General features: G+C 35.8%; 1 protein-coding gene and 1 pseudogene across 2 annotated transcripts in view; both read right to left on the bottom strand.

Annotated features, from left to right (window-relative positions):
- The window catches only part of CEP126 (centrosomal protein 126), a 55,686-nt gene extending 37,195 nt beyond the window's left edge, over window positions 1–18,491 (bottom strand). The window contains exons 1-4 of one of the 2 annotated variants that reach the window (XM_033121530.1): window positions 18,115–18,491; window positions 13,747–13,866; window positions 7,120–7,265; window positions 2,287–2,398 (exon numbers count right to left, since the gene is read on the bottom strand). In XM_033121530.1, coding sequence (XP_032977421.1) covers window positions 2,287–2,398; window positions 7,120–7,265; window positions 13,747–13,866; window positions 18,115–18,242 — 506 coding nt within the window. In that variant the 5' untranslated portion in view covers window positions 18,243–18,491. Of the gene's footprint in view, window positions 1–2,286; window positions 2,399–7,119; window positions 7,266–13,746; window positions 13,867–18,114 lie in introns of those variants that run through there. The other variant, XM_033121531.1, reaches the window with a different exon arrangement.
- On the bottom strand, window positions 12,822–13,128 carry LOC117031161 (10 kDa heat shock protein, mitochondrial-like; annotated as a pseudogene).
- Window positions 18,492–26,590: the final 8,099 nt, after the last annotated feature.

The raw sequence follows: 26,590 nt of genomic DNA, 5'->3' as shown, positions 1-26,590 counted from the left end.
TTCCTCAACACATTTTAGGTTTATATTTCACAGAAAACATATTTTTAAGGTAACTGTAGTTTATCAATATTTGCAGCTTAATTATATTTGTGATAAATAGTATATATAAATATTTCTCTTAACCTAACAACTGATCCTTAATATTCCAACATCTCATATTTGTACAGCATTTTATAGTTTATGAAACATTTTCACACACTTTATTTAATATTGTTAGTTATATGTGGAGAAAAGTTCAATTTTTTAATAAATAAATGTTCTCTCTATAAATTGTTCTCTCTATAAATTGTATACATTTGTTGTTTTCCAAATACATAACATTTATGTCTCTGTAGGTGTATATACAGGTAGATATAGATATCATGAAGTCAGTCATAATATTCGGTTGGTGCAAAAGTAATTGCGGCTTTTGCAATTATTTTTAACCTTTTAAACTGAAATTACTTTCGCAGCGATCTAATAATATATTACAAAATGTAGTGTGTTACAATAATAACATGAAAACTATGTATTCTAATTTAGAATGAAGATAATTTCTCGTAAAACAAAGATGATGTATGTTATTTAGTCCTAGCACAGATTTGGTATAATGATAACTAATATATGTTTGCTTGCTAGAGGGCCCTCTGATTCTTCATCCTTTTCGCTTTCCAACATTCACACCAATAATCTTTCTAAAATAATAAAGAGGATTGTATCATTCCCTGCTTAAAACTCTCCACTGGTTTTCTGCTAGTTATAGGATAAAGTTCAAACTTCCTAGATAGACACACAAGCGTTTCACATCTGATCTCAATCTGCATTTCTAGATCATCTCGTGTCCTACCAGCAACACATCCTACAGTCCTGCCACCTTGAACAAGTTCTATTCCTTTAGGGGTCAGTGTTTTTTATGACACTGCAGACATAAACATTCCTAAATCCAACTTATGTTTCTTTATTAGACAATTTATACTCATCCTTTAAGTCTTCTTTCCAATTTTAAACTTTGTACTTCTTTATCACTTTGCTAATATTTCTGTAATTGCCCCTATTACGTGGTAACACACGTGTATTATAGTGTAACTATCATTACAATGTAATGTAACTGCAATACTTTCTTGGCAGAGGACCATATGTCATTCACATTTTTATTCTGTCTGGCTATTGTTCTATCACTCTTTTCTCTTCACAGCCAAACTACACTTGTTATCCTTACTTGCTATTTCTCTACAACTCATTGCGATCTCTTTTCTGTCCCCCTACTTCCAATAAAACTGCTCTGACAAAAGTGGGCAGTTTGACTTTTTTGTTGTGGGATATAGTGACACATTGCTTCTAGGCTGGATATTTCTCATTGATCTTCCAGACCCACTTCTCTACTTGTCTCTGCTTAGCAGAGACTGAATGATCCCTGGCTTTTTGATTTCTGGCTGAGTTTGGCCAATGGAAGGCACTAGCAAGAAATGGGAGGGTGACAGAAGAAAGAGATTTTTGATAATTATTCTTTTGGCTTCCTCTCTGCTGGGCTTAGATTAGCAGTGGCAATGTTCCCCCACTTAGGACCACAGATCCTGCTTGGTACCCCTTTCCTATAGCTACAGCTCTTCTCATTTCAGGTCTGTGGTGGTAATACTGACTTTGTTGTCAGTTCTGGGGGGTGCTTGAGCATCCTTTGTTAGCTTCCCAGTCCCCTTTTCTTAGCCTCTTTTCAGTCACCCCTTTAAATGTGCCCTTACAGTGCTTGCTCTAGTGTTATGCATGCAGTAGCTTCAATAAACACTTATAATAAATAAATGGAAAATATAGGATGTCAGAGGGTGCTCAGTAGTTGGTTGGTCCATCCTATTGCTTGTAGATGACTCATTTAAGCTAATCTGGACAGGAAGCAGGAGACACTGTGCCTTTCTGAAGACATCTAGGAAAGATTTTCAGTGAGGAAAAACCCATTTCTACCATAGAGTTATTCCTTTTACCTAAATTTATATCACTACAATTCAACACAATTTTTTCATCTCAGTAAAGATGAATAACCAATGTCAATATTTTAAAACGGTTTTGAGGATAGTTTCCATAGAAAATTATTCAACATAAGCAGAATTGTAATACCAAAGACAAGAAATTAAAATTCTTCCTTATTCTTAAACGATTTATTCCACTCTACCTTAATTTATATCTGTGAAAATAAAATAGTAACTGAAAGAGATGTGAGGAGTAACTGATGAAAAGGCCTACAAACACAGCAACTAGAAAGCTATTAAATTATTATGTATTAATAATTACACATAATAATCATAAATTATTTACCTCCAGTTTATTGTTGGTCTGTGGGAAGAGGGAAAGTTCACCGTTGATTTTAAGTTGGATTCTTGAATTTGTTTGAGAGCCTCTTCTAATGGAGGAGCTGGTTTTTGAAAAACTAAGGGGATAATAAAGAAAGATCAAATAGTACAGAATCACTTCATATTCAATGATCTCTTTATATATAATTTAATTGATCAATGATAAAATACTACTTCAAAACGTTGGTAAAAAGAAAATATTTTTTGGAATAGTCTAAATAGTTTAAATTTAGACATCTAATTCCCCAAAGAGAAACTGTTACCTCAGAATTCCCATCACCAATTTTAAGCATATATATCAGGAAGCTTTAAAAACACCAACTAACATGTATTGAGCACTTACTGTTATAGACATTATATTTAAACTCTTTGTAAGTATTATCTAATTTAATCCTCACCACCCTATCAGGCAGATGTTATTTGAATCTTCATTTTGCAACTGAGGAAACCGAAGCATAGAGAAGATAAATGACTTGTTCAAAGTCATACATTATATACACACTCACATACTACTTTGCACAACCTCTAATTCACTTCTTGTTTGAGTTGAAACACAGCTGTTTTTTAAGGATATTGCTTCTCCTGAAGCCCTCTTAAGTGGAAATATTATTTTTCTATGATTACATACTGCATGTAACCGAAGGCCTAGAGGTAGGGTAGGTGACTTTCTGCTCTTCATTGATACCTCCAAACTGTCTTTCCTTCTTTCTCCTTTAAAAAACCCATGTCATCAGACTTTCCCACTATTACATTGTTTGTTATTTATTCTAAAATGTTGAAGCAAAACAAGTGTATTATTATATATGGGTTAACTCAAAATTGAACTTTACAGGTGGTCCATTTCCCTAATCAAGGGGTAATAGCATAATATACTAGCGAAGAATACACAGTTATGGGATGGTTTGCTGGATATTCTAATAATAAAGGACCAGATTATATCAAGCTATAGATTTTGAGTATCTTCTAATTAGCATATTTAATGTCCAATATCAGTTTTCACTGGTGAAAATAATAGCCTGTTGAGTAGCCTGATGAGTATTAAATATAGGCTTTCTTTGCTGAAATTAAAGGTATTTAAAACAAGTGGATTTTCCGAAACATATTTTAATTACTCCCAACCAATGTGTGAACAGAGAATAAGAATTGAGGGAGGTCTATCCCCTTTACCCTCGTGGATGGCACCTGAGGCTTGATTTCTAATCAGTCTTGTGTCTAGACGTTACTATAGGAACATTTCCAACTGTCCAATGCCAGAGGGCATAGAATTCTGTCTCTGGAATGTGGTTGTATATGCCTGAGTGTATACTTTTCATTTAAAGTGTAGTCAGAGCACCTAAAAGGACAGAGAACTGGGACTTTATTGAGCTTACTGAACTAGTTGTATGAGTTGTTTTGTTATGCTTTGCTAATTAATGTCTAGTCAGGCTAGATTATAGTCTTGCTTTTCTTAACTTCCTCTTATCTATTAAAGAGAACTTAAAAACTGACTTTAAAACTAATTTAAGTCAAATTACAACCACCATTACTACTTCTTGTTGCTGTTAACTAATGACCTCCCCAGTCACTACCTTTCATTCACTGATGATAATTTCAGCCTACATTTTTTACTCACTGTGTAATAGGGCTTTATCATATCATTTAATCCACTAGTTCCAATCCTTCCCATTCTTTTACTCTAACATTCTCACTCTAACAATTTTCTAACCTCACTGAAGCCCTCAATCTGTTGCCCTTCTTTGTTAGCTATCATGCATACTTGTATGTAGTGAAACTTTAACACTCATAATTTGGGAATAAACTAAACTAATAGACAAATAAATAGTTGTCTTACATAGCTTTGTTCTTCATTGATAGCACTAAATTTTCTTAAATTATGAATTTAACATTCTGTATGGGTAATATATTCATATTCAGAAATAAAATATATATGACACATTTGGAAGTCTTGCTCTCATTGGTCATTTATGTATCCCTTCACTGTTTCTTTATGTAAATACAATCAAATATAAATATATATTCTAATTTTCCCCTTTTCTCAGACAGAAGGCAGAATATTATGCATATTGACCTGGACCTTGTTTTTACACTTAACAATATATCCTGGAAATGAGGACTAGATCCAGGTTTTATGACAGTATACGGTTTATACAATTTGGGGGCCCTCTTTTAGAAAAAATAATGCAAAATTACTAATATAAAATTAGATATAGGGGCCATGAGAGTGAGGGCTCCTGAAACTTAAACCTCATAGCTTCATAGTAAATCTACCTATGTTGGAAGTATTTCCATATCAATCCATAAAGAATTTCCCCATTATTTTTTTCAGTTGCATAACATTCCATTGTGTGGATGTGTATGTCATTTGTTTTTGCTAAAACTCCTAACTTTTTGTACCTAGGCCCTTTGATAGCACCATATTTGGGGGCAAATAATACTCATGCGTGGTGACTACTACTTTGAGGCATTTAACACAATTGACCACTTCTCCTCTTTCTTAAAACTACCTTCTCTTTTGCCTTCTTATCCGTTATTTTCTTTGTTTGCTTTTGTTTCCCATCTGCTTTCTTGATAACTACTTCTCAAAATCCAGTTTTAGTTTCTCTTGCTCTACCCATAGTAAATACTAGTGTGCATAAAGTTTCTATTTTAGGACCCATCCTCAATCTGTGGTCCTCTCTGTTATTTAGCTTATCTTTCCTATGGCTTCATTTATCAACTAGATATTACTCATTAGTGACTGAAATACACATTTCTATTTCATATCTTTTTCTTAAACTTCAGACCCATATTTCTAGTTGCTAATTTAATTTCCCCATTTGAATAAGCCATGGAAGCCTCAAATTCAATCCATTTAAAACTTAATAAATAATCTTTCACACCTCTAACCCGATTCTCTTCCTTAATTTATAAACCTAATTAATATTCTTATCATCCACCAAAATAATTAATTCACTAAAGAAGTATTTATTGAGTGCTAAAAATATGTGAGGCTCTGTGCTAAGTACTAAGGGCACTGTTCTCCTAGTCTTTCTTCAACTGCTCTGTCAATTAGGACTGAATCCTCTTGATTATGTCTCCTGAGTACATTACCTCTTATCATCATATCTAGTGCAGGCAGTGCTTTAATTTAGGAGCTTAACACCTCTTGCCACAAATACTAAAATAATCTCCTACTACTCTATCTACTTTAGTATGTCTCTACTTCGATCCATCTTCCATGTTGTATCTGTAATTATCTAACAAACAAAACTAATTATAGCAGAGACCCCTAGTTTCCTACCTAATATCAATTTTCTTATTTTTCCTTAGCAACAGACCCTGTATTGATAGGGGTGGCAATATAGCCACATTAAAAAAATTGTTTTTCAGTCTCCCTTACACATGGAATTGCCAATTAGATATAAACAGATAGATATAAAAAAATTTAAAAGTAACTCGGAGGTACACTCTTTTGTTTTTTACATTTCTTCCTTCTTCATGCTTACAACACTGATACGATGGCTGGAGCTCTAGCAGCTACCATGTGACCATGAGGGTAAAGATATTAAACCACATATTAAGGATGGTTGAGCTGAGAGACAGAAGGAGTCTGGTTCTAAGTGACACTGTATAACAAACAAACCAGCTTTTGATTGCCTACCTCAGGATTACATATTATCTGAGAGAAAAAAACCCTATCATACTTAAGCTATCATTATTATTTTTAGCAGCACTACAAGCTGCCCTTACTTACAGTAAGATCTCTAATGGCTTGTTTCCACTTAAAAAACTTTAAGTTGATTGCATTTTAGATAAAGATGAAATTCCTGGCCTGGCACGCAAAGCTCTTTGAGAAGTGGTTCCCATTTACTTTTCTAGCCTCATATCCATTTTTCTTCTCTTGTCCCTTCCTATGCTTCAGATATACTGAAATATATAATTTATTTGCAAAAATTGGTCCTTCTGTGTGGAAAGATTTTTACTTTCTCTTTGCCTGGCAAAATGCTCATTCTTCAAGATTGAAATTAAGTTATTTTTCCAGGGATGATGTCCCTATACACGTTTAGTGTTCTTTCCTCTGTGTTCTCATAATACTTTACACATTCTGCTACCAGAGCAATTATCATTATATTTATTGACACTGTATATATTACTCTCATCTCCACAATAAGTTGTTAGAGTACAATTAGATTTATTTGTATCTCCACTTAGCCCAAGGCTAAGTACAACATATATTTGTTGAATACATAAAGGTGCTCCTTGTCCCTTCTTTTTTGAACCTTTGACATTTTGTTGCTAATTCTGTGTTATTATTTAAGGTACAAAAAATGTCGATGGATATCAAAGAATCAACCATAATCATATTTAAATTCTTAATTGGTTCCAGGTCTTAGATTGTTGGATTATATCACTCTGTAGGTTTTCTTTTTATTTTGCCAGTCTCTTAAATATGAATTTGAACCAAAGTGTGAATAAATGCCAGAATGAATGTGACACTAATTCACTGAAATTAAATGTTAGATTTTCCTTTTATTAAGCTACTTACTAGATCATTTAAAAAGACAAAATATTATAAGCAAGACTGATGATGTAAAATCAAACTTGTGAACATTCAAAATTTACTACTAGAGAAGACAAAATGTTCTCCTAATAAAACCTGAATCAAATTGCAATTTATCATTTGATTAAAGTCCTATTACTTAAAAAGGCATACTAGTCTTTTTAGTTTGAATTCCCACTTTGTTTCTTAATTTATTATTTTATTGTCTACTCAACTCAAATGTGATTATAACTTCTCATATTCGAGAAATTAAGATACCTGTTCTCCTCCGCTGAGAAAGAGGAATATGGGCACGCTGAAATCTTTCAGTGACTTCTTCAAACTTCTGTTTTCTTTGTTGAAGTATTTGTTCTCTGATTTGGTGCTCTCTTTCTTCTTGTTCTTTTCGTTTCTCTTCAAAAGCTCTATATTTAAAACATAAAGAAGATAACAGAATTAGGCAATAAGTTATAAAAATCTCAACACAGAAATGTTTCAAAACTGCATTTATTATATAATTGTGTTTTCATATTTAAAAAGTTTACTTAAAAACAACACATTTTAAATTAAAAAAAAAAAAAAGAAAGCCCTCAGCTAAGATTTTAGGTATCTTTGAAAGTGGTAATTTCAGAACTTTATCGAGGTCTTTTGCAACAAAGAGAAGTCTCTGCAATGAGGTTCTTTCTAATTTTTCACCTTCCAAGCTCTGCTGTAGAAAAATTGTTTTCTAAAAAGCTACATTATTTTCTGTAACGTAAAGAACTAATTTGTTGGTGAAAATAGCAGGCTTGAAAATTCTGGGACAGTCGGGAAAATGCTGTATAGTTCTCCTTTTCCTTTTGACCAAACATTTTAAATTGGTTGTCATGTTAAGTCTGAACTGTGCTAAAAATCCAGACAATTCACTTACAAATTTTGATGTCCAACTTCTCTTAAAAACGAAGCTTTAGCAACCCTGGACTCTTATTCACACATGGCTATGAACACCTGCCTGTAATCCTTACCCATTTCCTATTTTTCTTAACTTTCCCATTTCATTTATTTCTGATCACCCCGAGGCACTTGAGATTGTGTTTTCTTGTTTAAATTGTAGTTTAAACTGTTTCAATTAATTAATTTTATCTGTGGAAAATGTTTGTGCGTGTTTCAATAATTATCTACTGGGCAATGAGAAAAATGAAAAAGCAAGCCTGAAATTCACTACTAGAGAAATTTCCTACTGATCTCTTTAGAGTGCATGGTGTTGGGGGTTGGTTAACATCATAGGTTACTATTACTCATCCTTCTAAAGATATCCACGATATCCAATAGTTGGAGCATTATTCCATTCTAAATAACCCACATTTAGGGAACTGTTACTGGTGCCTAACGCTTCAAAAAGCCCAAACTCAAAATATCTGAGTTTGGAATAATAAGTTTTTTGGTCAAGAAGGTGCCAACTCAGAAAATGGGAAACCTAATGGCGTTTCAAGTCCATTTTAAGAGGGCCCAGAACTCATGTTTCTTTTATGTCAAGAGAAGGGAGAATGGGTGGGGCAAGAGGTAGGATCCAAGGAAGAGAGTGGGGGGCGTCCTCCAAATCTCTGTATTCCCAGCCATTCTTGACATTCTTGACCCCCCCCACCCCCCCGCCACTGATTTACAGGAGTATGGTCCCAAGACTTCTGTAAATCTTTGATAAACATTCATGGCTTTGCATATCTTTCCCCCATCTATTTAGGAGGCTGTTTTTGCAGAATTCCTCTGGTCAATTAGCTTATCTACAATAGCAGTTATTTACCTGAAGGCCCTGGAAGAAATACAGACTCTTCATGGTAAGAGTCAGATGGGAGAGAAGCAAAGTATTCCTCCCTGTTATAGAACTATACTTCTAGGCAGTAGGGCTATAGATCTTCAAGTGGTCTAACCTCTGTGGTAGGTTAGGAAGTAGTGGTGTAGTGCCACAGGTAGGAGAGAAGATTTTTACCTTCCTAAATAATCCCCTCCCCTGCCCCCAAGGTTAAGACAAGGAAGTATGTTTTCACCATCTGACTCAGCATAGTACTAGGAGATTCCACAAAAACACTGTTAGAACTAATAAACAAATTCAGCAGGACACAAAATCAACACAAAAAAATCAGTTGTGTTTCTATATACGCACAATGAACAATCTGTAAAGGAAAGTTTTAAAAAATTCCATTTACCAAAAAGAATAAAATATTTAGGAAGAAACCTAACCAAGGAGGTGAAAGACTTATACACTGAAACTACAAAACATTGCTGAAAGAAATTAAGAAAAACACCAATAAATGGAAAGACATCCCATATTCATGGATTGGTAGACTTAATGTTGTTAAGATGTCAATACTACCCAAAATGAAAATCCTTATCAAAATCCCAATGACTTCTTTTTGCAGGAACAGAAAAACCCATCCTAAAATTCATATGGAATCTCAAGGGACCCCAAATAACCACAACATTATTGAAAAAGAACAACATATTAGATGCTCACAATAATGAGTCCAGGGCATGAAGAAAATATCAAGCCAGATTTATCACAATCTGTATAAAAAACTATAGAAATGTACATTGTAATTTAGATTTATATTAAAGTGTTAAAATAAAGTTCACATAATCTGTAAGTATTCCATTTCTGACAATGCTTTTCATGCACCACCCATAGTTGATTTTTGACTCCTGTTGACCCTATCTACACAATCCCAACTCTACCTCCATACTCATTCTTTTGCTCAGATCAGTGTAACAGCTTTTTACCCATTCTCTTTGCCTCCAATTGTACTTCAATACATCCTCTACCCCTTTGCTACAATGAGCTAAAATATAAATCTGATCATGACACGTCTCTGATTTTACTCTTTCAACAGCAACTCAGAGTCCTAAGGAAAGAGTTTAATTTCTTTAGATTCGCAGAAATGTCTTCTACCAACTCTGTAGCTTCATCTCCTGTTGTCTTTTACATTTTTCTGTGCCTAAATCACACAAAAACTTTTATATTTCAGAACATTAATTTTTTTCACATATTGTTCCTCTTTGCTTAAAACGCTCCCTGGCTAACTTTTGGTTATCTAATAAGACTTCACTCTTCCCAGAACTCTTCTTTGTCTTGTGGTATATGAAATGTGCTACGATAGTATCTTGTAGGTGACTCTATCATAGTATTTTTTGCATGGCATTGCCATCCTATATTACTTCACTGTTAGTAATTTGAGGACAGTAATCATGCATTTTATTTTTATCCTCCAGTATATTAAACCCAGTAAAACCTGAGTGAATAAATGGCTGTCCTCTATGACATTATTTTAATGGTAAAAGATAACTTCCAAATATCCTAAATTTCTTTAATTTTCCTTTAATATATTATAGATAATATACTCATAGACATTTAAATCTACTGATATTGAAACTTATCTGAATCTATTTATATTTTTTAGCTTATGCCATATCTCCATATATGGAGGTTTGATGAATATGACTTATTGCTTAAAGTATACTTCCGTCTTATTTGGTCTAAGGGTACATTTTTCTTGCTTCAGGGATTAACTCCAAACTCTGTCATTCTCATTAATAGGTAATGCAGCTACCCTATATTTCAAGTTCAACAACAATTCATTCCATGATTCTTGAGGTATTTTTTTCTGCCTTTAGGATATTTAAAGGAATCTTTTTTATTATAGATCTTAGTGACTCTTCCAAAGTGCTTGTCCCTCATCTGTTACTTGGTCGTGTTTCCTCTTCTCTTTACTTAGGTGATTTTCCCTATTCTGTCCTTTTCTCTCTTATTCTGTTAGTTACATTGTCTGATCATATGTATATACATACATTATATTGTTTTAAAACTATCTGAAGGCTCCTTTTGGGCTGTTTACTTCTTAAAATTTATTTCAATTTCTTTCCTTCATGAAGTCACATTTAATAAGATTACTGCCATTTCTAAAATTTAATGGTAAAATAAACAAAATAATTTTTTTCTCCTGATATAATGTTTAATCATTGGTACTCAATCAACTATGCTTGTTACAGAAATAAATGCCTGCCCACTTATTTACCAAAAGATAGTTCTAAAATTGAAAATTAAAAACAATGTAGAAAATGAGTTAGTTTATTTCCTTTGTGTGTGTGTATCTTAAAATTAATTGGTCTACAAAGCAGTATATTAGAAAGTTACTTGAGGATATGCTCTGGCAAACTGACGGCATAGGACAAAACAAAAAAGTGATGCTATGCTCCCATAAGCGAGAAACTGTGGCTCCAACTCCTAAGAGCAATAAAGGGAAGGCCCAGATGCCAATTATGGACTAGGCCTAAAAGATAACCAGTACCTATTGGAGCAGTACCTTTTGATGAAGGAAAGAGATCTTGGAGGGAAACAAAGGGGACTACATTGTATGGAATACTGAATGAAAGAATGGAAATTTGAGTATGTGATGAAAACATATAAGAAAAATAATGGCAAATAGAAAAGCAAAAAGAAGTAAAAAAGAAAATAAAAATGTGTGTGATTTTAAGTAATTAATAGAAATAAAGAACACTTGGTGCTATGAGCATTTTCCTTTGAGTACTACTAGGGACAATACTGACAAAGTCAAAGTACAACCAACAAATAGTGGAAGGAGATTGTCTCTACTTGTAGGAAAAAATACTTTAAAAAACCCAACACTCTGTAATCATAATGTGAGTGGACAGTATAAACAGATGATGTAAAGCCTCAGTGGATAAATAACAGTAAGGCCAAAAAGACCATAATGATAGTATTCTGAAATTCAGAAGTGTATAAATAATTTGGCCCCCTTTATAAAAGGTGAAATATAGGGACAAATGATTAGTGTATAAAAAAGAAAATTTTGTATGTCTTTACATAGTATTGTAGGATAACAGAAAAATTAAACATAATGAAATTGTATTAGAAAATATTCTGCCTCTTAGTATTTTAAATCCAAACTTCTCCTCTATATTTCCTACATCAGAATTCATATATGTGTTTGACGAGAGAAGACAAGTAGGGAGCTTATGAATCAAATTCCATATATAAAGGCTGCTATTTCACAGAGCAAGTCAATTATTAGAAAACACAACCGGCAAATATTAATTTATTAATCAACAAAATAAGCTTAATTGGGAAGAAGCACTATGTGCCAGACACAATAATTACTTTTACATGTGTTCTCAACTATTCCTCTCTAACATTACCATTTTTGCATAGCAATCCCTTTAAATCGATGTATTAATTCAAATCATAAATGAGAAACTGAGGCTCAAAAAGATTACATAACTTGCTCTAAATCATGAAGCTAAGACTTAAACCTAGATCTCTGATCTGACTCCAAAGCCCATGACCCTTTCAGCATGATTATTTATCTTTATTGAACACTTATCATGTGCCTTTTATAGGTTTCAGGAGCCAAAAGGTAGGAGAAAAACAGAAGCACACAAATATAAAACAAAACCAAGTTTCATTAAATAATTTAAAGTACACCAGACAATGAAAGAGTTAATCTAAAGAGAAAGATAATGCCAGAAAAAAGCCACAGGCAAACAATTTTGTATTCCTCCAATGGGATTTGCAACATATGCCCAATGATGTAGTTCATAAACTATAGGGCTTTTCTGCCAGTTGCATATTATAGGAATAAGGACAAGGTAGCAAAAACAACAATGAAAAAATGGCAAAACCACTCTGTCTTAAAAAAAATCTAATAGTTCAAACAAATCTTGATAAATGTTAAGTGATGATTGGATGGTTTGCATTTTTACTTTAGTTTCCAGCTTATACTAGAAAACTGTTTTCTGTTTTTATTTATATATTTTTATTTGGATGTTTATATCAATACAGTGGAACTAAATTTTAAGAGATACTGGATGTCATTACTTTGGATATCATTAGTTTATTACAAAAGAGAGACATGGAAATTATTTACATGATGAGACCACAATTTCAGTGGAATGGGCGGGCAGCCTTAGGTGATGCCATGTCAATAATGATTTCAGTCCACATACTTTCCAAGAAAGTCACCATCTCTAAATAAGAAATAATCCTTGTCGTCTAGGATTACTCTGGTGCCTCCATAGTCTGGAAGAACTTTATCTCCACCTTTTACGCTAACTGGTTGAATCTCTCCAACCTTTTCTTTTAAAGCCCGATCCATCAGCTACTACTGTTGCTTGCAATACTTTAACTTGAGATTTTTCTGGAAGCATAATGCCTCTCTTTGTTACAGTTTTCGCCGCACTCCTTTCAACTAATACTCGGTCAAAGAGGGGGAGAAACTTTCTCAATGCCTGTCCTGGCATGACTTAGGCAGCAGCTCATTCTCTGCTCTCGAGCTACATCCGCAAGGAAAGACCTGCAGTGGGGTCCTTGCGCGCAAGCGCGCTCGCCCCAGCCACCCACCTCTTCCCACGCGCGCGAGGAAAATTTGTTTATGGCAATGATTTATAAAATTATTTGATCACATTTCCACCATTATTCATATTTCCCCCATTTTTTCTGATTGGATGAATGAGGATAGCACATACAGAAAAATTATATATAAGTGAATAATAAATTAAAATCAAACTTTCTATTAGAGACTAAATACTAATCAGTAATCTTTTAATTTATCATGATATGATCCAAAAATAAAGAAGATAATACATGTTATAGTCATTTTAAGAAGTGTAAGTTCTATGACAAGAAAAGATGGCTATGATCACCCATCAATAATCTACATAATACACCAGTATCCTTGTGTTTTAGGCAGAAAAACATTAATAAAATGTGCAAAGCCACATAAATCTTGATCAGTGTTCTACAATTAAAGCACTGTCATAAAATGCTTTAAACAACTTACTTAAAAATGCTAAGTAGAGAAACTATTAATTTATAATGACTTTGAATTTCTATACTCTGAATAAAATATAGTTACTTACTTTTTTCTCCGATTTGACTCCACAAAATATTTACGTGCTCGATTTCGACATTCTTTTTGTTGCTGCAGTAATATTTGGCGCTCTTCTTCTAAATTTTTCTCTAGATGGATTTTCATATCTCTAATGATAGCATAAAGTTAAAGACAACAGTTTATGTCTTTAGTAGTTGGATGAGTGTCAGTGCCATCTGATAAATACAATTACAGCCTCATATTAATGACATAGTCATTTCTGTGGAACAATTAGTATGTGTACACATTAGTGTTAGTATATAACCAGTAAATATTTTATGTAAAAAAGATTCTCACTTGGTATTAGAACTGAAGATATATGTTATTTTCCCAGGAAAAAAAATAAATTACTTTTAGACATCATGAGCTCAGATAAGGAGACTGCATATCATTTCATTCATTACACAGATATTTGAGTATTGATTAACAAGTTACTATCTTAGGCACATATATGGGAAAATGAAGGTGGTTATATTTCACTAATAGAAAATACATGCAGATGAATCACACTTTTCAGTAGATTTCAGGATCCTTTCTGCATCAATATTACAAAAAACCTTTATTGTGTATTTCGAAACAATCATGTTTATTTGAACTTCTGCAAGTTTGAAAGTTTGCTATTGAGAACTTATTCATTTCCAATTACGTTGCTATTTAACCACCAATGGTATCATTGGCTATAATTCATTTTATTTTCATTTTATTATAAAATTTTGCACCACTTCAATATACACATATACCTACACACATTCGTATACATATTTTCACTTAAAGTTTCTTTGGAAGGATTTATTAAAATGAAATAAAAGGGAAGGAAATCTTGTTCTTTGCTAGCACAGAAACAGCTAAAGATTTATCTTGTTCTTCTCTAATAGAGTACTTTATTAAAAGGAATCAGAATTCAATAAGACTGCTGGCTACTAAAAGTCACAACATGACAGTGGAGGAACGTGCTAGTTCCTTTCAGGGTACACAAGAACAACATTGTGGGGGAAGCAGGGGGAGAAGCATGCAGATGGAGTCAATTCTGTTCTCTGTTCCACATGTTTGAAATCTCATCATGAGAACATAAAGAAAATCACAAATGTAATGTGTGTAATGTTCTGACTATATATTCTTAAGTTTAATCAAATGACTGTCTCCATATATACATACATAAATGTTTATATATAAATATATGTATTATGTATATAAAACTTTTGCCTGCTGAGTTATAAAGAATGCTGCTGTCTTTGCATCTTTTCAAAGTATGATTTTCAAGTTTAAAAAATATTAGATGGTTGGTTACATTTTTGTTTTTCATATAAGCTGTACCATATAAGTAAGATATTTCCATTAGAATCACTGTTAAATACTAGTTCAAAGGAAGGTAATTTTTATATACTTAACAGAAAATGAACCGAAGAATACTATGGGTTGTAGGACTGGGTAACACGATTATAACTTAAAGCATAGTCTAATCTACCCCACCTCATCCTCATCTTTCCCTCTTCCAATTTAGTCCTTCTCCAAATGGAGCTCATTTAGGTTGTTTTATTTTATTTATTTATTTATTTATTTATTTATTTATTTATTTATTTATTTATTTTAGTTTCAGGTGTCATTTAGGTGTTTTAAATATGTTGCTATAAAAAATAACTATGTGTCACACAACCTATATTTCTGCCAAATTTATTAGAGTAATCCTGATTCTTTTTCTTCTTCCACGGGCTTGGGTCAGGCATTCTAAATCTCTTGCAGTAGTCTTCTAACTCATCTCTTTACTTCTAAACTTGTCATCCTTCCTTTGAAACTCCACATAGCAAGCTAAAGGCAAATCTGATTGGTTTTCTTATTCTTTGTTGTTCTTCAAAAGCTCTTTATCATCTTCATGATAAATTCCAAATTTCTTGAAATATAATGCTTTCTATAATCTGGTTTGTTTTTCAACTTTCTTTCTCAACATTTCCCTACATGAATCCTATGCCCAGCCACACTGAGATACTTACATAAACTGAACTTGCCATGATGATGTATCATGCCATTATCTTTATGCACATGCTTGGCTAACTCTACTCATCCTGTCAAGGTGCAAGAACCAAGAATACTGGTGACAGAATATGTGCAGATAATCAAGAATAGCATATAAACTAGGTAGGGAAGAAAGAGAGACAAAGTGGGTGTTAGGATAAAATGGAAGGGAAAAGACTGGAGACATTCATGAGAATAAAAAGAGGCATAGTGTGAAGGGGACGTGAGAGAACTTTAACTTAAAAAACCCCAAAACACTATTTTATTTCTATTTGAATTCTTATAAGAGATTGAAATGATAACACTTTAGCTAATATTAAGTAGGTGAACTTTGTAAAGTTTTGTTCTTTTACAGCCTTTAGAATCCGGAAATTTTGACTCTTAGCTGGATGGTCTCTGAATACTGAATTCACATTTGGAAATCACATGTAGAAATTTTACCAAACCACTTTATTATTTTAAGACTACAGTTCTTACATTTTTTCCTCATTTAGTCATTCATTTAATAAATTTGAGCACCTACTTTGTACTAGGTATTCAATGGGAAGCATTACAGACACTAAGAACATCCAAATTAATATTTATAAGAGGTGCTTGGGTGTTTAAGTGTTAGTAACATGATATTCTTGATTTAGTGTCAAAAAGAATTCATATATATATTTATATATACTAGCAAAAATACATATAAGCTAGCAAAAATATATGTAGATACATATTTATACATTAGCAAAATTTGTTGGATTTTATCAAAGCCTCTTGGATATCTATTAAAATGATCATTTATAATTAAAAATAATTTTAACCATATATTTAGTATTTAAGTATATTTTTAGTAATATATATCTTTACGGAAAGCCATCATTACAATTTTGGAATTAAGTCTTTTTGGTTTTGTTCATTTAAGGTACTGCTGAATTTCTTTTGATGATTTTATCAACATTCATAGCACATAAAATTAAAAGAATTAAGTTTATGACTATTTCATTAATGAAAATGATGGAAAGATACACTTTGCCAATGAACCATTTACAATGCTTCCCTATTTTCTGATTTAGAGAGCAATCAGCGTCAGTGTAATAGGAGTTTAGTGTCCAAAAAAAAAAAAGAAAGAAAGAAAGAAAAAGAAAACAAGTCAAGGGGATAGGATCAAATCCATACTGAATACAATACTGTTATTTCAGAATACATCTCTGAGAGGACAGTTTTGGGGAGTAGCAAAAGCAAAAGCCGAAATGAATGGGGTTAACAATGAGTAGATAAGAGGAACTAGAAGGTGCTATTGCAGGCTACCATTTTGAGAACTTAGCCAAAAAAAGAAAAGACAGAAGGGATAGAAGTTTGAGGAAAGTATTCAGAGAACGGATATTTTAACAGATATAAGCTAGCTGTGTATGTCTCGGTCTTCCTCACTAGATGTTTATCCCTAGCACCTAGAACAGTGTCTGTCAAAGAGCAAGCACTACATTAAAATTGTTCGTCAACTTGCTGTTAAAATTGCAACATCCCAGAAGTAGAAGACAACGCGGATGAAAAAAAACGGGGTTAACTTGGAAAGAGAAGACACTCCATTCTCTAAGAATAAAGATGATTATCACCGTCACTGCCAACCAAGTCCTTTGAGAGTACAAAAGTTAAATGCTAATTATCATAACATTCTCTAAAGAAATATACATAGTTAACGTATTTTGAAAATAAAACTTTTAATTTTCCACAACGCAACCAACACCAACATCAAAGGTGGGCTCGATCAATTCTTAGGGAAAGGTCAGAGATAATCAAGCATGAAGCATCCAGGTCTTTTGCTTCTCATTTTCTCTCTACTGTCTCTCTCACAACAGACTGGGCAGAGGATAGAAAATTACCCAACTGTGCTAGGCTTTAGCAGCTCTGGTAAATGTATTAGGTGTATGTTAGATTGACCGTTAAAAGGGACTTGTTCAAGATAGCAAATTACTTATTTGTGGAATTCTTCTCTCCAAGTAGCACGATTATTTAGGAGGTGGATAATATGAAGAAAAGAACATTACGGCATAATCCTAGAAAGCAAGAAAGTAATCCCCATAATACACACAGTCGATGTATTTTTAAATTCGCCAAAATTTTACACCAATGCTGAAGAATGGGGTAGGATACCAAGGTCGGGGGGAAGTCGTCTTACAATAGGATAAAATGGTATAATTTCCGGTCTAAAGGAAGCAACGACAGTATTAAAGCAAATATCTGCAATAAGATGACTGGCAAGTTTCTATCACCTTGCGTCAGGGGTAATGGGAATCTAATGAGAAAAAAAGATGGGCCCCGCTTCCAACAAGCTACCCCGGCAACCACGGCTGGGAAGGAAGGATACAGATAAGCGCCAGGTCGGTGACGCCCGCCGCTCAGCCGAGGGCTGAGGGGGGCTCTGCCACGGGTGTCCGAAGATTCAGTGTCTAGTCCCGCGACTGCACTCCCTGCTCCGGGCCTCCGGGCCAGCATCCTTCACCTCAACGCCGCCTCGGGTTTCGCCCCTAGCGCCTCCCTCATGGCAGTTCCCGCTTCCTCCTTCTGCTCCTCCGCCCCTCCCTACACTCGGTCTCTCAGGCTCCGAGTCACGGGCGCGGAACGGTTGACCGAGGGAGCTGTGTTTCCCGTGCACCCGCGCTGGTAGCTGTGGTGGCGACGGTAGCTGCGGTAACGAACTGGCCAGGCAATGGGAGAAGTGAGGGCAGCGACCCCGCCGCCGCCGCCGCCGCGGCCATCTTGACAACCAACAGACGCGGCGTCCTTCGCGACAGAAACCAGGGTGGCGGGGCGGGGCGGGCGGGGTTACCGAGGCAGCCAATAGGAGGCTCTGGCGGCTCCGGTCCTGTCCAAACTGCCCAGCTGGCGGCGGGTGGGAGCCCTGGCATCGCCGGGGTCCCGACACTGCAGGGGTTGAGAGTTGAACTGTGCGTTAGAGCCTGACTCAGTTCTACGTTGCTTTTTTAGGAGGATGCTTCCGTGGGGATATTGAGAGTGATGCAAGACAGTGACATGTAAAATCCCCCGATATATTCAAATGCCACTGTGAGGATTCTGAAATGATGGCATCGGGGGTAATTCAGGGTTGGATTTGTAGTTTAACTACCGAATCCTGTTGTGAAGTTTAAGTTGTGTCTTTCTGGGGCATTACTATTCCCAAACACCATCTCTTTTAAAAAGCTTTTAAAGTGGAAATTTCCTTTCTCTGCGTTCTCTCGTTCACTTCATGACATTTCTGCTATTCCCTCTGCAGTCGTGTTCCTCGCCATTTTCCCTGCTTAAAAGGTCTACCCTTCAAAGGCTCCAAATGGTGGCTGCCTTGCTGCCAGATTCTGGAAATAGACCATCATAGCATCGGTGGCCTGGAAAGAAGTCCAGATTTACCCAGTAATCTCCTGGGAAGATATGTCAAAAGAGATCATATTGAAATTGTTTCAGGAGGTATGGAAAATTGAATGGATTTTCTAGCCATCAGTTTAATGGCTATGCAACTGAAAATTTGAAAAACAAGCTGAAACTTTTTGTTGGAGCCCATTATAAAAGTACATATAAATTCCAACTATATTTTATTTCAGCCAGTTTTTTTTTTTTAAACTTCCAGGTTGGAAACAGAATGTACAAACCAAATAAAGACCATTCACCCACCATTGAAATGTTTCTGCCTTTGTGAATCAATTTGTTCATTTTTAGAGTTCAAATAATAAACTTCCTGCAGATGCGATTTAGAACAGAGGTTTTGCAAAGGTGGATGCAACGACAAATTGGAATGTGCTCTAGTGACTGAGATTTTAAAGTGCCACAGCAAATCTAGTTTCGATTTAAAACACAAAACACATAAGCCCCCTTCAGGACAATGCCAAGAGGATATAATATACAATTTTGGCAAAGAAAGGCTACATGTGTGTACTTGGAGGATTAACTATCTTGGAAAGTTTTTAACTGGCCTAGCCACTGGCATTGACCTTGATTCTATTCCCACTGCTATCATCACAAGTCTGTTTCTCTAGGGCAAATGAGAGAGAGAGAGAGAGAGAGAGAGAGAGAGAGAGAGAGAGAGAGAGAGAGAGAGAGAGAGAGAGAGAGAGAGAGCGCAAAGTAGGACAGTGCAAAGTGCAAATAAAAGAGAAGATTGTGGTTGATGTTTGGAGTATTTAGTCATGTTTAGACTTCCTGAAAGTCTAGCTTTTGCTATATTATTATATATAGTTTAGTATCTCATAACTCCTAGGCTCCTTACTGCTTTGTTGCATGGTATATTAGCATTAAGAAGCATGACTTGGTTGCCTACAAATGTTTGCTCACATTTTCCATTCAAATGTTGCTTTATAATGATAACCAAGAAGAAGAAAAATTTAAACACAGTGTTGCCAGCTTTTTTTTTAAAACCATAGAAACTATTTTTTGACATTTAAATTATTTCTTTCTTCAAAATATTAAGCATTTTAAGTTAGATAGTCCTAGATTCTAAAAAAGCTTTTCATGATTAGATATTTGGAAAATAGAAAGATACTTTGAGGCATTTATAAACTTTATCCCTTGAGAGGAAAGGCACATATGATTTAAGCAACAAAAAAGAATATACTAAAACCTCTATATTTTGTCAGAAGTGACATCCATATTAAATATAATGCTTAATTCTTTCACATTTCAAAACCATAAAATCATTTTTTTATTAAGTGAATATATATTGAGCACGTACTAAGCACTTTCTAGGTACTGGGGATACAGTGGTGAATAAAACTTCAAAGTCCCTATGCTCATGAAGCTTGTATTTATATTTTTCTTCCCCAGAAGAATATATCATGTAGTGAAAAGTACTATGAGGAAAAATGGAGTACTGTAGGGGGATAGAGGTGGATGTCAGTTCTATTTTAGGTAGGGTGCTCAAGGAAGTCCTCTTAGGAAGAGAAATTAGGGCAGAGGCTTGAATGGAGAAAGGTTGGAATTCAAATATCTGGCTGAAGAATATTATGTGCAGAGGGTGCTGTAAGTGCAAAAGGCTTTGAAGGCAGTGTTATTTTTGATACGTTTAAAGAACGGTAACAAGACCGCTGTGTCGAACAAAGTGGGGTAGACGAAGTGTGCTAGGACTTCAGATTGGAGAAGTGCTTTGGGGATGTGCTTAAGAATCAGTGGGGACTTATACAGTATGCAAGGAATTAATATAAAATCCAACTTCCAATGGAGGGAATGCCATTGGAGAATTTTGAGTAGGAGACTACCATGATCTAATTTAATCTTTAAAAAGGATCACTCTAGCTACTGTAGGGAAATTAACTATAATTGGTAAGACTAGACACAAAGAGGCTAGTATGAATATTATTATAGTAGGTTAGGTGAGAGGTTATGGAAACTTGGACTATCATGATAGTAATGGGGGTGGCAAGAAGTGTTCAAAATTTTAACCTTAAGCCAATAAGATATATTAATAAATGGTTGTGGCAAGTGAGTGTGAAAAAGAAAAGAGTCAAATGTGACTCAGATTTGGGACTGGAACAACTGGATAAAAGGTATCACTATTTACTAAGATAGGGAGGAATAGGTTGAGGGCAGGAGAAGAAATAAGATTTAGTCTTCTAACATGATAAATGTGAGATGCTTATTAGACACCCAACTTTGTTAACATCGTCTCAAAATTATTAAATATGTTTTATTTACGAAAGATACTAATAATAATCATGTTATAGTTATGATGCATATTCACATATGTAGTTTGAATGCTGTTATAACTTTGTGAGTTATATGAAGCAGCCTGTGATGAACAATTTATTGAAGTTTCACTTTAATCTTGGCTGAGGCTATTTTTTCCCTCTTCTGTTGAAGTATTTTTTTGCTCAAGTAAGAATTTCCTAACTTTGTCTCTGGGCAAGCTATGAAAGAACAAAGAATTTTAATGTCTGGCTGATGAAAAATTGCTCAAGTTCTGCCATCTTCATTTCAATTTCATAAGACTTCAACTACAAATTTAAGATTAAACATATATACTCCTTTACTCCTAATATAGATTTTAAAGGGCATCGATATTGTCAGTGATGTTAGAGTTGTATTATAGGTAAAGTCTAATAATAACGATAAAAATAATAATGATAACAATAATAATAATAACTACCTAATATTTGACTGCTTATTGTTCTTCATGTACTGTGCTAAGTACTTACATATATTAAATAACTGAATCCACAGAACAGTCCCCATTCTACAAAGGAGAGAGAGCAAGGGAGTAGTGGAATCAAGATTCAAACCCAGGCAGTCTGGTCCTGGAGCCAGCACTCCCAACTACACCATACTGCCTGACTGGAGGAACTCCAAGAAAGTTTCCCTAGGATAAGAGATAAGAGTTGTTTGGGTTTAAATAGTAGGTGGTGAGGAAGTAAAGCCAGGGAATAGATAATTAGTTTAGGATATTACTTCATTAATTTATATTTGAGTGCCTATTGTATACCAATCACTATGCTAGTACTATAAAAACTGCAGTCTCTGCCCCGCCGGTTCTCAGGCAAGGAAAGGAAATTGAGAAAATAATACCTTGAACAGGAAGCAAGACTCAGGAAAGTTTTTCTTTGTCTCTTAAATTTAGGATAGTGAAGACTTAGGCATGTTTACATAATGAAGAGAAGGAGCCATGGGAGAATTTGAAGACTTGTCAGAGACATTGATCTATCAATTTCAGAGAGTGGCAATTTTCAATAACAATAGTTCCCTTATATTCAGGAATTAATTTTTTTAACAATATAGATACAAAATACACAAATCAGAGTCCTAGAAATTTGGCATTTATGCAGTTAACATGACCATCATTGATAGCTAAATTCAGTTAGAAGCATATTTTAAGTCTGAATTATCTATCTGCTTTGAATATCCACATTGACTAAATTTCTACTTAGCATTTTAGAATATCAACTGATGGTTGTTGGCATCAATTCAACACCAACAAGAATCCCTAATTTGGGGTGTGGTGATCAAGGAAACTTTATTCAGTGCAAACAGCTCAATTGTGATACAGCATGGCTGTGGAACAGTAGTGTTACAGATCAATTATGAAGCAGCATGAGTGTGAGGCAAGGTGGCTCTGGGGCCAGGTTGCCTTGGGGTCAGGCCCTCTCTGCTAGACAGCTCTGCTGTGCTGTGCTGTGCTGTGCTCTGGTCTGGTCTGCTCCACCTGCTGCGGTAAGATTTGCTCCACTCTGCCCTATGCTAATCTGCTCCACTCTCCTGTAGGAAGACAACTTTGGTGTTTCATCTTCATTTGTTTCAGCTGCAGCCATGGAAACAGTCTGCAGTGAAAACGGAAAGTATGCTTCTTGAGCCAGAGGGGAGATAACTTATATAGACAAAAGTCCCTGCCCCTGGTACCTGATTGGTCCATCCTCATGCTAATGAGGACAGTTTGATTGGTCCAAAAGGCACTGTTCTGATTGCTCAGAATGGAGCCACTCTGACTGGTTGATGAAGATGCTGATGGGGAGGCTACACAGAAATGATTCATCAAGATGGTGGAGTAGGTAAATGCTGTGCTCACCTCCTTTCATGACCACATCAAAATTACAACTAAACTACAGAACAAGCATCGTTGAGAATCACCTGAAGTCTAGCTGAACCAAAGTCCTATAACTAAGGACATACAGAAGAAGCCACCTTGAGACTGGTAGGAGGGGCAAAGATGCAGAATGGGTTGGGCCCACAGGCGCATGTGACCATTGAAAGTTGGGAGAGATATCTCGGCTGCAGAGGTACCCCCTGAGGAGTGAAGGATCCTATTTCCACACCAGGCTCCCCAGCCCAGGATTCCAGTGCTGGGGAGAGAAGTCCCCATAACTTCTGGCAGTGAAAGCCAATGGAGATTGTGTTTGAGTGAGACAGAGGGTAGCTGCAGTCCTAGTTGTTGCTCTTAAAGGGCCTGCACATGAACTTACTAGCTGACGAACTCACTCGCTCTGAGCTCTAGCTTGGGGCAGCAGCTCGAAAGACACCAAGGACAAATGGGGAGAAACGGAGAAATCTGGTTTTAGGATGAGGGCTGGAGGGACAGCTTTCTCCCAGATGGAGGAGCTGGCAGGAGCCATTGTTTCTTTGTTGAGTCCTCCCCCCTCCGGATGTGCAGATGCAGGCAGCCACCACATCTGTGTCTCCATCAACCTGCCTAACACAATTCCCTCCCCCCAGTGGTTCTCTGAGACTCGGCCCCACCCAATTTCGGTGCCCACCTAAATTGCTTGTGGTGGCTTTTCTGTACCAACAGCCTGTCTTGACTCATGCTGCAGATTTCACTAAAATCTCTCAAAGGTTCACAGAACTCAAACAAGGGTCATCTGGCCTTGGCATGCCCTGTTCTTCTTTCTAAGCAGCCCCAAGCCTGACACTAGTAGCAGTTGGCTTCAGTTCACAGCTTAGCCTGTCTCAGGCACCTCAAAGCCCAGTGTGTGTGGCAGCCAACTGCAGATTGCTTTGTGTCTCATGTCAGGTGGACCCAGGCAAGGCACAGATTGTGGCTGAACTTGGCCTGCAATGGAGACCCCGTCAGGAGGCCTCAGGGCCGGCACACCTGGTGGCCAGCTTCAGACCAAGCCACAGCATCACCCAGCTGCTTTGGCAGATGAAACATCCAAAGGGCAGACTGAGCAGGCAGCACAGCCCTGCAAAAGGGAATCCTGCTCTGTAGGGTCAGCCCTTGCACCACAGCTCCTCCACTATAATCACAGCCAATCCTCACAACCAATGAGACTGAGGGTCTGTCCCTTCCATTGATGTGCAAACAGCAACCAAGGCTCAACTACGGCAGGAAGTCACACAAAACATCCAAAAGGGACACTCCTGGAGCACCCAGCTCTGGTGACTAGAGAGAATGTGCCACTGGGCCCCACAGGACACTTAACTACATAAGACCACTCTACTATGACTGGGAGACATAGGACCCCTACCAAATACCTAGAAACAAACACAGGGAGGCAGTCAAAATGGGGATAAAAAGAAACATGTTTCAAATAAAAGAACAGAACAAAGCTCCAGAAAAAAGAACTAAACAAAACAGAGGCAAGCAATCTACCAGATATAGAGTTCCAAACACTGGTTATAAGGATGCTCAATGATCTCAGGGAGAACTTCAACAAAGAGATAGGAAACATAAAAATGGAGGTAGAAACCATAAAAAGAAGCAGTCAGAAATAAAGAAAACAATAACTGAAATGAAGAATTCATTAGAATGAATGAAAAGTTTATTAAATGAAGCAGAAGACTGAAACAGTGATTTAGAAGACAACAGAAAACACCCAATCAGAACATCAAAAACAAAAAATAATACCCCCCCCCAAAATGAGGACAGTTTAAGGGACCTCCTGGACAACATCAAGTGTACCAACATTTACATCATAGGGGCACACCAAGAAGAAGAGAAAGAGCAAGGAATTGAAAACCTATTTGAAAAACTAATGACAGAAAACTTCTTTAACCTGGTGAAGGAAATAGATATACAAGCCCAGGAAGTGCAGAGAGCCCCAAACAAGATGAAACCGAAGAGGCCCACACCAAGACATATCATAATTAAAATACCAAAGGTTAAAGACAAGGAAAGAATCTTAAAAGCAGGAAAAGAAAAAAAAAAAGCAGTTTTTTGCCTACAGGGGAGTTCCCATAAGACTATCAGCTGATATGTGAACAGAAAATTTACAGGCATGAGGGATTGCAGGAAATATTAAAAGCAATGAAAAGCAAGGACCTACAACCAAGATTACTCTACCCAGCAAAGCTATCATTTAGAATTGAAGGAAGGATAAAGAGGTTCTCAGACAAGAAAAAACCAAAGAAGTTTATAACCACCAAACCAGTATTACAAGGAATCTTAGAGGTACTTTTTTAAGATGAAAAAGGCCCCGAGCCCATAAAAATATGAATAATAAAATGGCAATAACTACATATTTATCAACAATTACTTTAAATGTGAATGGATTAAATGCTTCAATCAAAAGATAGGGTGGCTGAATGGATAAGAAAACAAGACCCTTACATATGCTGCCTATAAGAGACTGACTTCAGATCTAAAGACAGACACAGACTGAAAGTAAAGAAATGGGAAAAAGATATTTCATGAAAATGGAAATTTAAAAATAGCTGGAGTAGCAGTACTTATTCCAGACAAAGTAGACTTTATGACAAAGGTTATCGCAAGAGACAAAGAAGGACCCAGTAATCCCACTTCTGGATATTTATCTGAAGAAACCCAAATGCTACTTTGAGGGGATGTGAGCATTCATATGTTTATTGCAGAATTATTTACAATGGCCAAGATGTGGAGGCAGCTTGGGTGTCTGTCGAAGGATGAATGGATAAAGAGGAGGTGGTACATATATACAATGGAATACTGCTTGGCCAGGGAAGGGAATGGGTTCTTGCCTTCTGCAGCATCATGGAGGGTGTTGTGCTGAGTGGAGTATGTCAGGTGGAGAAAAACAGATGCAATGTGATTGCTTGTATGTGGAATCTCAAGAACAAAATAAAAAAACAAACAAATTAGAAACAAACTCATAGATACAGAGAACATTTGATGGTTGCCAAATGGGAGGGGTGGTGTTGGATGTAGGTGAAAAAGGGGAAGGGATTAATGAATACAAATTGGTAGTTACAAAATAGTCATAGGGATGTAAAGCATAGGGAATGTAGTCAATAATACGGTAATAACTGTATAGTGCCAGGTGTGTATTAGACTAATCAAGGGGATCACTTCCGAAATTATATAAATACCTAACCACTATGCTGTATAACTGAAATTAATACAAAATAATATTGAATGTCAACTGTAATTGAAAAATTAAAAAGGCGGGAAAAGGTGA

The sequence above is a fragment of the Rhinolophus ferrumequinum genome, chromosome 11 (assembly GCF_004115265.2).
Source record: "Rhinolophus ferrumequinum isolate MPI-CBG mRhiFer1 chromosome 11, mRhiFer1_v1.p, whole genome shotgun sequence".
Taxonomy (NCBI): Eukaryota; Metazoa; Chordata; class Mammalia; order Chiroptera; family Rhinolophidae; genus Rhinolophus; species Rhinolophus ferrumequinum.
This window is presented reverse-complemented; position numbering and strand designations above follow the sequence as displayed.